At 57.0% G+C, this 14,923-nt stretch overlaps 1 protein-coding gene across 1 annotated transcript in view; it reads right to left on the bottom strand.

The window, feature by feature from the left end:
- EEIG1 (estrogen-induced osteoclastogenesis regulator 1) overlaps positions 1-14,923 on the bottom strand; it is a 33,991-nt gene continuing 19,068 nt past the window's right edge. The window contains exons 2-11 of the mRNA XM_068975222.1: positions 10,877-10,997; positions 10,655-10,684; positions 8,125-8,241; positions 6,395-6,441; positions 6,083-6,234; positions 3,939-4,043; positions 3,655-3,850; positions 3,089-3,210; positions 2,886-2,955; positions 1-1,531 (exon numbers count right to left, since the gene is read on the bottom strand). Of these exons, the coding sequence (XP_068831323.1) occupies positions 1,486-1,531; positions 2,886-2,955; positions 3,089-3,210; positions 3,655-3,850; positions 3,939-4,043; positions 6,083-6,234; positions 6,395-6,441; positions 8,125-8,241; positions 10,655-10,684; positions 10,877-10,997 (1,006 nt within the window). The 3' untranslated portion in view covers positions 1-1,485. The remainder of the gene's footprint in view (positions 1,532-2,885; positions 2,956-3,088; positions 3,211-3,654; positions 3,851-3,938; positions 4,044-6,082; positions 6,235-6,394; positions 6,442-8,124; positions 8,242-10,654; positions 10,685-10,876; positions 10,998-14,923) is intronic.

The raw sequence follows: 14,923 nt of genomic DNA, 5'->3' as shown, positions 1-14,923 counted from the left end.
CCTCCCCTCGCCTGGGGGAGGAGAAAATACCAAACTGTGAACTCTTAAAAAAAGAAAATGAAAGGAAGGAAAGAAAAAAGAAAAAGAAAAAAAACAATCAGGAAAGAAAAGGAAAAAGGTATGGGGCTACATAAACACCAGCCTGCTGGGTTTATACAAAATGAGTAGAAGTTAGAGTGTCGGGGAGTCTGTCCAGGGACCGGCGGGCAGCCGGAACCCACCTTCAAGCAAGTAACAGGACAAGGCCAGGGGAAAGTGCTGAGAGCAGAGGGTATAGCGAGGGGTAGGGGCAGGGGCAGGGCCAGACTGCTCCCCACTGGGAAACCCCCTTAATGGACGCCCCCCCACCCCCGCCGGCCTCTCCTTTGCCCAGAGAGGGCATGTTCTCAGAGGTTGGCTGAGGCTTTTCTGGCCAGGAAGCCAGCTCCGGGCCTGTCCAGCTACAGCCCATCTGCCTCTCCAGCATCGGCCCCGGCCTGGGCCAGCTGAGCCTGAGGGGAGAGAAAGGGCGCTTGGCTTGGCAAACCCAGCCCAGCCGGGCTGCTGACCTCCAGGGCCTTGGGAGGCACCTTTCCTGGCTTCCTTAACAGACGCCAGCTGCCCAGGACCCAGCCCCGGGCAGAGGGGAACCGAAGCTCAGGCTCAGACCTTTCTCAGCAGGGGGCTCAGGCCTGAGCTGGAGCCAACCAGAGGGGCAGGGGCGGTGCCACGTTCCAGCCGGGCTGCGAGGGCAGGGCTGCTGACTGCACGGCAGGCAGGGCCCAGGGATCCTTGGGAAGGGCTCAGTGGACGGGCAGGCGAGGGCCAGCGTGCTGTGCTGGAGACAAGCGTGTGCAAAGTGCAGGCTGCCGGGGCAGCAGGAGAACATTCGCTGCGGGGGAGGGGGGTCTCAATCCAGAGTGCGGGTGGGGTTTGAGGTCTTGGTTTCCCGGAGGAGGCCGCCAGCAGGTCCCCCGGGACGCAGAGGAGTGACAGCTGAAGCACTAAGCAGTCAGAGGGCCATGGTGGCAGGATTCCGGGGGGTGAACTGCCCCGCCAAGGACAAGGGGGCAATGGAGCGAGGCCCTGCCAGGGCTGAGCCAGCGCTCCTGGAGTGAACGGGGACACAGGACAAGAGGCCCCTTGGCCACCAGCCTCCCTGCATGTGCAGGAACTACTGAATATCCTCGCCGAGGGCCCAGGTGGGTCTCAGAGGGGCAGTGCCCACCATGGGTCTCTGCCCACCTGTTTCATGGGCCCATGTGTCCTGCTCCCTAGTGGTTCAGAGGAGAATATTCACAGTGGTGCCCGGGGCCCTTGCGGGCCATGAGCGTCCCAGCATAGATGGGAGGTCAGTGGAATGATGCTTTGGGGCTGGAGTGCATGGAGGAGGCACAGATGAGAGGCAGCACGGATGGTGATCCGAAGGGGAAGGTCCCTTGTGGAATGACGCGGGTCTGGATGCCCGTGAAGGCAGGGCCCTTCTCCAGCCGGGGCACCTGCTCCTCAATGGCTTTCAATCACGACTGGCTCGTAGACCCCAGAGGAGACCCTGTGGGGAGAAACAGGTCAGCTTGTCCTCCCTGATGGTCCTCTGGGCCAGCCCTGGGAGGTACTTCGCAAGCACTGTTAACTGGCCTCATTTTGCAGAGAGAAACTGAGTCTCAGAGAAGTTGAGTCACCTGCCCAGGGTAACACAGATGTTACGTCCCTGAGCCTGTGGGATCACAGAGCTTGCACAGACCATGCCCAAGCCCCCCTGGGTACCAGCAGCTCACATGCTGGGGTGTGCTGTGCCCATCCTCACAGCAATTCAGGCAGAGAGGATCTGCAGCCAGCCCCACTTGACAGATAAAGAAACTGAAGTTCAGAGAGATTACGGGGCTTGCCGAAAGTGCAGCAGAAGGTCGGGAAGCTTGATCAGCTCTTCTCCCAGCCAAGGCCAGGCCCACGAGAAGGGCTGTAGTCATTCAGGGCACAGTATACAGCTCTGCAGTAACCTTGCTCAATCTCAGTTTCCTCATCCTCAGAGGGGGCTGGAGAGGGATGTCACAAAGCCCCAAGAAGTGCCCTCTGTTTTCTTTTTGCCCACCCCACTAAGGGCAGCCTAGGCCACGCAAAGATGGCAGTTGCCATTTTGAGCCTCCGCCAGCAGAGGTCGGCAGAGCAACACCAGAGGGCAGGTCTGAGGCCCCAGTGTGGCCCAGCCAAGCCTCCTACTGCTCTGGCCCTAGATGTTAAATGGACACTTTCCCATCTGGCCCATAAGAACCAGGAGTAAAGGCTTCAGCACAGCCCTGCAGGTGGTAAGCTCCTCCACTCATTCATTCAATGAGCCAGGCACACACAGACCAGCATGCTGTAAATGAATGATTTAGAGGATACTCTATATACTGGCAGAGTTCAAGCCACAAGTTTGATCCTCACATCTGCTTGCCTCTGAACATCATGAAGCAAAAATCTATGTTGCTCACTGCCGTATCCCCAGCACCTAGCTCAGAACCATGGAACGTAGCTGGTGCACAGTAACTATTCATTTAATAGATACATGACTCATCATCATCATTTTTTAGGAGCTCCCAGGCCCACCAGGAGGAAGGGAAAGAAAAGTGGAATCCAAAATAAAGATGTATGAAGCCCCTGCTGTGTCAGGCATTTTCCAAGGTTCCTTGGAACCCTCCCAAACCAAACCTGGGGCGTTTGTCCCAGGTTTCTGGGTGAGGTGGTGTGATCCACATCATTTGACAGATGGGGAAACTGCGGCTCAGACAGACATGACTGGCCTGAAGTCACATGGACAAGAGCTGGCATTCAAAGCTAGGTCAATGGGCTGCAGAAGCCACACGCTCTCACCACGGGGGCCCAGAGCCACACTCGTCACCTGCCCAGAACCTTCCCCCACCTACCTGTTGGCCAGCTGGATACCACTCAGGGTGGTGGTGCCATCGCGGCTCACGAATAGCCGGAGGTTGCTGTCTGTGGGGACACGGGGGAAGATAGAAGCTGAATGGGGCAGAGAAGCCAGAGAGCCCCTAGGCACTGTCCCCGTCAGTGCTGGCTGCTCACCCCGGGCACCAACCCCCGCACGCCTCCTGCGCTGGCGGCTCACCCTCGGTATTGCTCCCTTCCGTGAAGTCCTGGCTCTGCATGATCTTCTCTACGATGTCATCAGCATCAATGCGCGTGTCATCCACCCAGGTCGGGTGGCTCTCCACCGAGTCCTTCTTCCTCCTGGGGTGGGGCGAGAGTCAGAACAGTCACACGACCATAGGACCCAGTCCCCGTCTACCGCGCTCAGGACCCTCCGAGTGCACGTGGAAGATGGTCCAGAGTGTGTTCGCTGAACCGTCACATCAACCCTACAGTACGGATGCTGCTGCAACCTGATTTTAGAGAGGAGGCCGCGGAGGCCCTGGGAAGTTAAGTGCCAGCCTCCAAGAGGCCACAGAGCATGGAAGCAGGCCGGCCCCAGGGTATGCTAGACCACCCGCAGCATCTGCCCACTGAGCACGCGCGCCAGGCCGGGTGCAGCCAGTGTGGAGCATCAGCTGGTTTGACGGCCACGCACCCCACGACGACAGGGCCCAGTTGTCCCTGTGTTACAGGTGGAGGAGCAGAGGTTCCGGGAGCCACCGGAGGGCTCTGCTCTCTAGCAGCACTTGCTGTGAGACCTACCGGAACGAGCGGTCTGACAGATGCGGAGGCCGGGGCGGCCGCGGTGGTTTCTCAGGGGGCCGGTGCTCGCGCTCGCTGCCTTCAGGCCCCTCCACGGCCATGCTGAGGCCGCCCGAGGTGCTGCTGCTGGTGGACGTATTCCGGCGGTGTGTCAGGTCTGAGAGGCTCGAGGAGCGCGATTGCTCTGTGCTGTAGCCTGCTGGGTGGTAGGGGTGCAGGTCATGATGGGGGCGGCCGGGGAGGCTGGGAGGCCAAGGGCATGGGGAGGGCGGGCAGGCGCTCACCCGAGATCTTGGACTGCTGGCTGGCATAGCTGGAGTTGCGGGAGTGGCCGGAGTGGAACACCTCCTCAGGGCTGGACAGGTTCTGGTCTGGCTCCTCCGGCACCCCTGGAAGCAGGGAGGGGCAGGGGTGACCAGTATGCTCGCTTCTCACTAGTCCTCTCACTGAATGTGGTGGGGTGGGGGTGGGGGGGGCACACTATGTATTTCCACTTAAGAGATGGAAAAACTCTTAAGAGATGATTCAGGGGGCAGCAACCTGTCCTGAGCTACAGGCCAGCACTCGAGCCCAGGGTCATTCCTTCACTCCACAAATATCTGGGGGGTGCTCTACTGGGTTGCTAGGAGACAGGGTGTCACAGACAGCCAGTGGTGGGAAGGAAGAACACAGGACAAAAAGGACCCACAATTAACCGTAACTGGCAAATGGCCCACAGCAGGGAGCGTATGGGGGGAGGTTGGGTCTGAAATCCAACCTGAAATCAGGCAAGGCTTCTCTGAGGAGGTGGCCTTAATAAGAGACCATCAGGATGTCTGGCAGGGAGCAGGCTAGGTAAGGCATCAGAGAAAAGGCCTTCTAGACCCAGGGACCAGCATCAGCAAAGGCCCTGAGGCTTCAGTGAGCTGGGGTCTGTGTAGCTGGAGTGGAGTAAATAAGGGTGGGGAACACACTTTTAGGCACTGGCAGCAGGAAATATAGGGAACCAAGCAGGGTCTGCCTAGGGCTCAGAGAGCACCCACCCACCCACCAGTCCTTCTGGCCCATGTAGGAAGCAATGACTCTTCCATCCTCTTCAGATGTTGAGCACACCCACCCAGGTCACAGCCTGGACCCTAGGCCTGCCTGTGTCCCTACCCAAAGCCACAAGGCTTTTCAAGTCCTGACAGGTTCTTTGCCTCCTAGGGGTTGCAGGAAGAGAGAGGCTTGTGGGGCTCAAATTCCCACCCCACGCAGAAGAAGCATCTCTTTTCTTACACAAAAGGCACCATGCGTGCTGGGGTGCCCTGGTTCCCAGATCGCTCCTCTGGGGATCCCTACCCTGAAGCTGGAGAGCAGGGGAGCTGGGGAGCCCCCATTCCTGCATGCAGCCCCCAGGCTGAGGCAGGGGAGAAGCCCAGCTTTCTGCTCTGGGTCCCACCTGGCTGGTGTGCAGGAAAAACAGGAGGGCAGGAAAGCTGGCCCTCAGGGTCAGAGGGTCCCTCTCGGCTCCCAGCCCCAGGGGCAGAATTACCCAGAAAACAGGGTCTGAGGCCCCGTGCCCTCTCTGCTCTCGTGGCACAGGTTAGGGCCACCATGTGCCACCCTGCTTACTGATCAGCTTGGGGGTTGTCCACCTCCCAGCTCTGAGCTCACCCCCAGCGACGGGGTGCAGGGGCCAAGGCTCATGCTTTGTGGGGGGAGGGCCTACTTCATCCCTTACAGCACTGGGCTCCTTTCCCTCTTAATTGCCACACCTACTCCTCTGGGGATTCAGGCTCATTTGCATTTTTCGTAACATTGGTAATAATGATAATTTAATGGAAACATGCTGGGAAATAGAGAGGACGACCCAGGTGCCAGGAAAGGCACACACATTTTCTCAGTTCATCCCCAGAGCAACCAGGATGTGGTTACTACTGCTGATCCCACTTTGCAGAGGACGATGCTAAGGCCTGAGAGGTAAAACAGCCAGTCAGGGTCACACAGCAAGGAGCAGAACAAGAGCTCCTAGCAGGTCCCTCTGCCAGGAACACGCCACAATACACCCCAGATTCAGCTCAAATGACATCCCTTCGGGGAGCTCTCCCTGGTTGTCCCCAGGCAGACACCTTCTATATCTCTCTCCCAGCTCACGTCACAGTTCTAGGCGGACAAGCGTTTGATGTATTTTTTGTTCATTGACCCCTGTCTCTCCTGCTTGACCCGGAGAGCCAGGAGGCCAGCGACCTGATCCGTCTTGGTCCAGGGTGCTGCTGTGATTCTGGGGCCAGGCAGAGCCTGGATCATGGGAGGGGCGCAGATGCCTACCCGACGGAAGCAAGGGTGGGTGAACACCACCCCACTGGCTTTCTCTTCTCAGCAAGTGTCCCCCCTTGGGACCTAGGGACTGGGGGAGGTGAAAGCCTTCGTCTCAGGAGGAGTGCAGAGGGCAGGTGGGGAACGGTACCTGAGCCGAGGATGGTGGGCCGGGCCTTGGGGGGCCGGGACCCCGTCAGGGAGTTGCTGCTGCCCCCGCGGCTGGTTCCGCCACCCTTGCACGTCAGCTGCAGGGAGGAGTCCTGGCCTGGAATGGAGATGGACTTGGCAGTGGATGGCGGCCTTGGGAAAACAGAGAGGGGTGTAACTGGGGTGCCCCAGCTTGGGGTCAGAAGAAGACAGGGGACCCCACGAGCCTGGAGGAGGGAAGAGTCCCTGGCCCTCCCCCGACAATGATCAGGACAGAGCCCCCACCCCTCAGGTGGCCTGCACCAGCACTCACGTCTTGAAGCAGGGGTCTCCCGAGAGCAGGAACATTCCAATGGTGACCTGTGCAAAAGCCAGTGAGATCAGCCACGCCCTGTTCAACCCTCCCAGATCCTCCACAGGTGCCTGGACCCCCCTGTTCTGGCTTCAGATGAGCTTGGACTCTGATCCCATCTCTGTCCCTTGCTGGCCCTGGTGACACCACCAAACTTCACTGAAGCCCAGTTTTCTCGTGCAGAGGACAAAACTGATCCTAACAGCTGCTTCGTGGGATGGCAGAGGATGCCTGGGGCGCCTGGCATGGAATGAGTGAGGAGTGAGTGGGCTACTGTCATTTCAGAACGGCGACTAGACTGTGGGACCCTCAAGAGTGAGGCCGCAGACATTCTCTATCCTCACAGCCCCCAGAGCGGGCAAGGCAGGTGGGAGGGGGGCTCTTAAAGCCTACCCGGTGGGGAGGGGCCCACCCAGCCTGACACGGCGTAGGAGTTCACAGAGTCCAACACAGATGGCAGGGGTGTGTGAAAGTTTGTTGAATAAAACAAAGCAAGAAGTCATTAGAAACGTTTAACATCCACTTGGGCAAAGAGTTCGGCAATGGTTCAAACAAGGCAAGATTTGGGTCCCCGAATTGGGGCTAGAATGAAGTGACAGGTGATGGGCTGAGAAAGAATCCCAGGGATACCTCCGACAAAAACGGTGCCCGCTGGACTGAGGCTGAGATTTTTAATGGGTTATTTCATTTGGCTGTGATAGCAACCTGCCACGTACGTGGTGGCCTCAGGCTATAGACACAGGAACTGAGACTCAGACTCAGGGGAAATAAATGACTATCCAAGGTCCGGCAGACAGGACATGGGGGAGCTGGCCTTGGACCCGAGGCCCCCTTGTTCTGGTCTGAGGATGCACTGAGGCCCTGGCTCTCACAAGGGCTAGCCTGGACCTTTCCAGTGGCCTTTGGCTTCTTCTGCAAAAGGTCCAGGAGGCCCTAGCGCCCTTGCCTACCACCTCCTACTCAGCTCTGTCAGACATAGCACTCTCCCACTGGGTCAGCTCACAGGGCTGTGGTTAACACAAGACTGTTTTCTCAGCCAGGTGGAAGGGTGTGGAGATGAGGAAGAAAGGTGAGCTGGCAGCGGATGCCCCGATATCTCTGTCCATAGGGGTTCAGGAGGCAGCTGCCCGGGGGGAGGGTGCTGCCCCGGTCCCGGAAACCTTCACGTGGCTGGGCCCTCGGGGCGGCTGCCCGGGTCTGCTGGGTGCAGGGACGGCAGGTCTGTCCACACCCCGGTGCCCTGGAGCTCAGGTGGCCTCACGTCATGCGCGGCCGTGGTTAGGAGCTGGGCTGCAGAGTCAGGTGCCAGCTTTGCTGTGCCTTTGGGTGGATGACCACCCAAAGGTGGAGCCCCTCCTGTGCAAAACTGGGGCCAGGAAGAGACACCACTCCCTGCCAGGCTGTGGTTGGGCACCACGAGATGAGGCCTGCTGGTCTCACCACAAGAGACTGTTGGGGTCCACTCCCTGAGCCCCGATTATGGAGGGCAAAACTGAGGCCAGTGGCTAAGTCAGGCCTCCAAGGGGGGTTTCCTGACTCCAGGGCCCACGTCTTCCCAGCGTCTCTCGCTGTCCGTCTGGGGTGAGAACCTGTGTTCCTTGCAACTCCCCACGGGACTCCAACAGGGAGGCGGCCAGCCCTTGCCCCTGCCCCTGGTGGGAGGGGCAGATGAGGCCCGGAGCCCCTGGTACCTTGAGGATGGAGTTGTCCTGTCGAGTGTTCTTCGTGTCGTAGCCCTCCAGCAGGCAGCAGCGCACCGTGGAGCCTGAGCCTGCAAACTCTGCCAGGTTCAAGTCGGCGAAGCCCAGCTGAGCGGGGGACAGAGGAGAGGGTGGGAGGCTGAGGGGAGTGTGGGCACAGCGCTGGTGGCCCAAGGGTGAGCTGGGCCGGAGGCAGGGGGGCCGGAGCCCTGGGCCCGCCCCGCAGCCCCGACGGACTGTTGCATAACCGGCACCCAAGGACACGGGCCCCGGCTGGTGGCTCCGCGTGGCAAAGCCAGGAGCTCACATCCCTGGGCTGCACAAAGCACCCTTTGTGCCGCGTCCCGGCGTGCACCAGGGCAGCGCCCGAGATGAAAGGACATTGTTGTCTGCGACACAGACGCACTGTTCCCGGGGAAACAAGGCCGTGCTGTGGGAGCCACCGAGCCAGCAGGCAGGAGGGCAGGCCAGGCCCGTGGGAACTTGGCGCTGGGGTGGGTGGATGGATGGGTGGGGGGCATTCTGCTGGGCGGGCGGGAGACCCTGGTGGGGGTGGGAGCCAGGGGCTGGTGGGAACCCCGAGCTGTCACGGGATGCAGACGGGAGCCCAGGGTGGGGAGGGAAGTGAGAAAGTGGAAGAACAGGGTGGATGAGCTGAGAAGGCCTCCTGGGCGGAAGCCACATCTGCCAGATCTGGAGGTTGGGGTGTGGGGGGTGGGTGCTGGGCTTAGGGACCTAGAGGACAAATCAAGCTAAGCAGGGACATTCATTTGAGCACCTGCTGCACACAAGTCTCTACTGTAGAGTGCAGAGCGCATGCTTCAGATCCAGAAACTAAGGCTCAGAGCAGGCAAGTGACCTGCTCAGGGGCTCACACACCTTATCCGGCAGAGCCAGGACTGAAACGAAGCCTGATCAGTGTCAGATCTCACCACCCTTCTGGGCCTCAGTTTCTTCCTCTGACTAACGGGACCTGAGCCTGTGGTGGGACTTCCCAGGTGGTCCAGTGGTAAAGAACCTGCCTTTCAATGCAGGACACCTAAGATACACAAGTTCAGTCCCTGGCTGGGGAGGATCCCCTGGAGGAGGGCATGGCAATCCACTCCAGTATTCTTGCCTGGAGAAACCCATGGCCAGAGGACCCTGGTGGGCTACAGTCCGTGGGGCTGCAGAGTCGGACACGACTGAAATGACTTAGCACGCACACACGAGCCTGTGACGGAAGGGAAGGGCCTGGGAGGCCTGACAGGTGACACAGCAGGATTGTGGGGGTGAGGGGGGAAGGTGGGTGCTCCTGCTGTTAGCTGGCCTTTTCTTCCCTGGCTGTCCTTCACCCATGTGCGTCACCAGGAGGAGAAATCTCCACTCTAAGAGCACCTTCCGCAGCCCGGTTCTAGCCACCCTGCCCTCTGCTACTGGGCAGGGTGTTGGCACCTGGAACAGGGCGCAGGGCACGGCCGTGCCCACTGAACTTCCTGAGCTCTGGTCGGTGGGAAGGGACTCACTCCGCTTATTGCCTGCCTCAGGCTCTCCACGCAGGGTGAGGCAAGACAAAGGCATGTCCCCTCTGGACTGACTGAGCCCACCTCCCTGCTACTGGGTGCCTCCCCGGGCCCCAGAGGGTGGGCTAGAGGCCCCACAAGAAAGGGGGCTCGGGGCAGAGCAGGCTGACTCAAAGCCAGAGGTAACCCTTTCAGACCCGTCTTCCCCCACTTTCCCCAGTGGAAAAGGCTTTAAACAGGAAGGCCTGACGTATCTGTGGGCGAGGGGAACCCTGCCCACCACACAGACGTGCAGCCGCGGGGGTGAATGAGCCCCCCTCACCCAGCCAGACGAGGGACCCTCCACTGTTAGAAAGCAAAAGGAAACTTGTGATGACACAAAAACATGCCCGCGCTGTACTGGGTAGCCAAAAAAAAGGTTTCAGAATCTGTAGGACGAGTTCCTCTTGTGAATTTAAAAATCCTATCACCTGCGTGTGCTTAGGTACACCCATGGGGGCTCCTCGTATGATCCTCTAAACCACATGCACTTGTTTTATTCACTGCTCTGTATGAGATAGTTTATGCATTTTTCTTCTGCTGCTTGTTTTTTACAGTATTTATTGATTGATTTGGCTTTACTGGGCCTTAGCTGAGGCATGTGGGATCTAGTTCCCTGACCAGGGATTGAACCTGGGCCCCTTGCACTGGGAGTGTGGAATCTTAGCCACTGGACCACCAGGGAAGTCCCCCGCTTCAGGCATTTTTGTTTTCTTAAGAGGTCTGGAAGGGTGTGAGGAGGCCGAGGGAGGTACGTGGTGGGAAGCCCTCTACCATCTGTGCTGCAATGAGCATCCGCTGCCTTTACGTTAAACGCAGAGGCTGTCAATAAAGATATCTCCAAAAACTAATACATCTCATAGAGGGCAGGGCGTCTTCTGTTTGGGGCAAGAGAGGTGGCTGGAGGTTCTTCTTAGAGCTTCTCTCATGCCTGTCCCATCCTGTCCCACCCCACTGCCCCTTCACCTGGCCCCGCTTACCTTAGAATAAGCCTTCCCACCTTTCAGCTCCTGCAAGGGAAACAGACACGGAGATCAGGATGGCTAGGGAATCCCAGCGACCTCACGGGTCTTCCCAATCTTCTCTGCCCTCCTCCCCACCTGACCCCCAGGGGAGGAGGACAGGAAATGAGGTAGCCTGACTCAGGGGATGGGCCCAGAGGCACCAGCCCGGTGGTCCTGGCAGCCCCCGACCGGCCTCACCTTGCGCACAGACACACGGAAGATGCAGGGGTCGAGCAGGCCGGTGGCCGGGTTGGCGCTCATCTTGCACACGAAGGTGAACCTCTTCCGCCACCGCACGCAGTTCTCCTGCACCTCCTCCCTGCGGGCACAAGGGGTGGGGGGCCCACGTTCAGGGAGGTGAGGGCCCTGCCCCCTGTGGGGATGGGCGGGGGAGCTCTCACTTTTCACTTTGTATCACAAAGTGACTGCATTTTCATAACAAGAATCTGCTTGTGGAAGTGTGATGAAAACAACAACAAAAACAAGATAAAAAGAGGGAAAAAAACCACAAGGCAAGCGAGGGTGAGAGCAGGCTGGGCCATTGGTCGGGGGAGAGCGGGCAGCTGTGTGTTTCCAGCACTGCCTGCCCCCCAGCCCTCACCTTGTTCTGGGGCCTCAGACAGCTCCTTTGGCTGCCACGTCCCCCCTCCTGCTGCACTGCCGCTGGCTATCTCGAGTGAGCCTCACAAAGGTGTTCCCGGGATGGACTGCCAGCCCTTTTCATAGACGAAGAAACTGAGGCTAGATAAACTGCCCATATCACCCAGCCAGGAAACAGGTGCGCCCTCAGTCCAGTGCTGCCTGGCTCCAGAGCCCCCTTCTTCACCAGGAGTAACCGCGATGATAAGAGTACTAACAGCAACAACAGCAAACACTCACAGCACGCTTCCTATGGGCCAGGCACCATCCAAAGCCACTGGAGCCTGCTCCAAGCGCTGGCGAGCCACGGTCACGCTAACCCTCCCCGCAATCGTCTGCAGCAGCTACCGTCAGTAGTCCAAGCCCACATTCAAAGAAAACGGGACCTCTGGGGCTAAGACTTCAGCCCAAGGCCCACCACGAGTAGAGCAGAACAGGGACTCGAACCCAAGCCGCCTGGCTCTGTGCCACAGGCGTGTCCTCCCCACTGGGTCAGGGGTAGGGGGCGACAAGCTGGCCTTCCAGCTCCTGGAGCTCCTCCTGGGCCTGGGGAGCATGACCAAGCACCCCCCAGTTCAGCACCCTCTGCCACTGGGGAGGTGCCTTGTGCCAGGGGGGTGAGTGGGGGCCGGCAGGAGTGGTTCCCCCAGCCTCTCCAGCTGCGGTGGCCCTGGAGGTTCAAGTCGGGGGGTGCAAGTAGTTGTGACTTCTCACATGAAGGAGATGAGGTACCACCCCCCACCCCCGCAGGGCAGGATGTGCTCAGGAAGGGAGGGGCCCACGTGAGAGACATTATCTCCAGCCTCATCCCATCTAACAGGAACGGCCGAGCGGACAGCTGAGGAAGTGACCGCTCCACCCCCTGGAGACTGGAGGGGCTCGGGTTAGTGGCCAGATTGGGGCCTGAGGGCAGAGGGTCAGCACAGGTTGAGCATCTCCTGAACACCTGCTTCCCTCGGCAACTCCGGAAGGGGACAGACTCTGTGCCGCCCCTTCTATACAGTTGAGGACACTGAGGCTCCTGGAGACCACCCAAGGTCACACCCCCCCAGAGATGGGCAAAGCAGGATCCGAGATTAGGGCTGGCCAATTACAGGGTCAGAATGCCCAGCCATCGTCTTGGTTCACTGGTCAGCGGCTCAGGAGAAGCTGGCACGTGAAACCCACGAAGGTCGTGGGGCCAGCTGCAACATGCTTGGCCCCTAAGGCATCTATCTGGGTCTCTGAGTCCCAAGTATGTGCCGGGTGCTGGACACTGCAGTGGACCGGATTCACAGACTTGACATTTGCCAGTCACCCCAGTGATGACTCAGTGTCACCAGGACAGGGTGGGGGAAGGGATGAGTCAGCTAGGAAGGCTACTAGCTGCAGAGATGGCATCCAGGCGCAGATCCGAATGCAGGGAAGGGGAGTAGCCAGTCGGGGAGACAGTTCCCAGCAGAGCGAACTGCATAAGTGGGAAACGAACATACTCTTGGGTTCTCGGCCGATGAAGGCCCCCGAGCCAAGCCTCTATGAGGAGCTCCCTTCTGGCCCCACGAGGCTTTGAGGATGGGACCAAGGCTTCCCCACGTCCTGCCAGGGCTGTGATGGAAGCAACATGAGGCGCCCAGGCAGACCCGGGCTGGCTCACAACCTCACACTGTGCAGCTCAGGCTGGGGCCCAACCTCTGCATCAGCATCGGTGAAACAGGCACAGGAGCCACTCACTGCGGGCACCTGAGAGCATTCAGGGAGGTGCGCCCGGCAAGGGCCAGGCCTAGGGAGGCCCCCTGAGACATGTCTTCTCTGATGAAGATGCTGGAGTCTAGGGGCGCTCAATCACCAAGATGCTCTGACCTTGTTAGGAAGGTGAGCTCCAGCAACCCCAGCAGACCGGGGACAGACAGAAAACGTCAGGGCTCGAGAGGAGGAGGAGAGGAAGGGAGAGTTCCTGACCCGCTGGTGGACAACGGGCAGGAAGCAGGTGCCCTAGGAGAAGTGGGGGCCCCAGGCCAGAGCATCCTCTGACCCAGCCGTGGCGGCCCTCTTCCTTCATTCATCAAATAATTGAGCACCAACTGTGTGCCAGTCCCTGTTCTGCCGCAGCAGTGACCAGCTTACATTCTGCCGGAAGGAAGAACTAAAACTACCTCTACTGGCAGGTGACTTGATCTGCTATGCAGAAAATCCGAAGGAAGCCACCACCTATTAGAATACGTGAATTCAGCCAGGTTGCAGAATACAAGGTCAATATACAAAAATCAAGGACCTCCTGTATACTAGTGGACATCCACAATGAAATGAAAGACTTTCACTTACAATAGTATCAAAAAGAATAAATTTAACAAAAGAAGTATAAAACATATGCTCTGCAAAACTACAAACTATCAATACCTTACTGAAAGAAATTCAAGAATATCTAACTAAGTGGAAAGACATCCCATAGTCGTGGACAGAAAGATTTAATCTTGTTTAGATGACAGTACTCCCAAATTGGTCTAAAAATTCAATACAATCCCTACCAAACTCTCAGCTGACTTCGCCACCGAAAACTGAAAAGTTGATCCTAAACCTTAGAAATGCAAGGGATCAGAATAATCAAAACAATCTAGAACATAAGTAAAGGATTCACATGTCTTGACTGCAAAAATTCCACAGAGCTACAATAATTAAGAAAGCGGGGTTCTGGCATAAGGATAGATACAGATTCAAGGAATAGAATTGCGAGTCCAGAAATAAATCTTCACATTTATGGTCAATTAATTTTAACAAAGGTACAAATGGGGGGGAGAATAGCCTTTTTAACAAAAGTTGCTGGGACAACTGATATTCACATTCAAAAGAACGAAGTAGGATCCATTTTTCACCCCATGTACAATAATTAACTCAAAATGAATCAAAGGCCTAAGCTGAAGAGCAAAAAACTATAAAACTCTTAGAAGAAAACATAGGGGTAACGCTTCATGATCTGTGAGGCAAGTTTCTTGGCTATGACACCAAAAGTGCAAGCGGTAAGATAAAAATATATATATACTGAACTTCATAAAAATTTTAAAACTCTGTGATTCAAAGAACACCATCAAAAAAGTGGAAAGACACCCACAGAACAAGAGAAAATATTTGCAAATCATATATATAAGAGACTTGTAGCTAGAGTATATAAAGAGCTCTTACCACTCAAAAAGAAAGACAGATAACCCAATTTAAAAATAGGCAGAGAGACATTTCTCCAAAGAAGATATACAAATGGCCAATAAACACACGAGAAGATGCTCAACATCAGTAACTATCAGAGAAACACAAATCAAAACTGTAACAAGCGACCACTTCACACCAAGTAGAACGGCTATAATCAAGGTGGATAATAACCACCCTTGATGAGGATATGGAGAAACTGGAACACTCGTGCACTGCCGGCAGCAATGTAAAATGGTGCAGCTGCTTTGGAAAACAGTCTGGCAGTTCCTCAAGTGGTTAAACTACAGTTACCATATGACTCAGCAATTCTACTCCTAGGTATAAAGCCAAGAAAAATGAAACATATGTCCATACGAAAATTTGTACACAGATGTACACAGCAGCATTATTCGTAACAGCCAAAAAAGTGAGCGCAAACCTGATGTC

This window comes from Capricornis sumatraensis, chromosome 1 (genome assembly GCF_032405125.1).
Source record: "Capricornis sumatraensis isolate serow.1 chromosome 1, serow.2, whole genome shotgun sequence".
NCBI lineage: Eukaryota > Metazoa > Chordata > Mammalia > Artiodactyla > Bovidae > Capricornis > Capricornis sumatraensis.
This window is presented reverse-complemented; position numbering and strand designations above follow the sequence as displayed.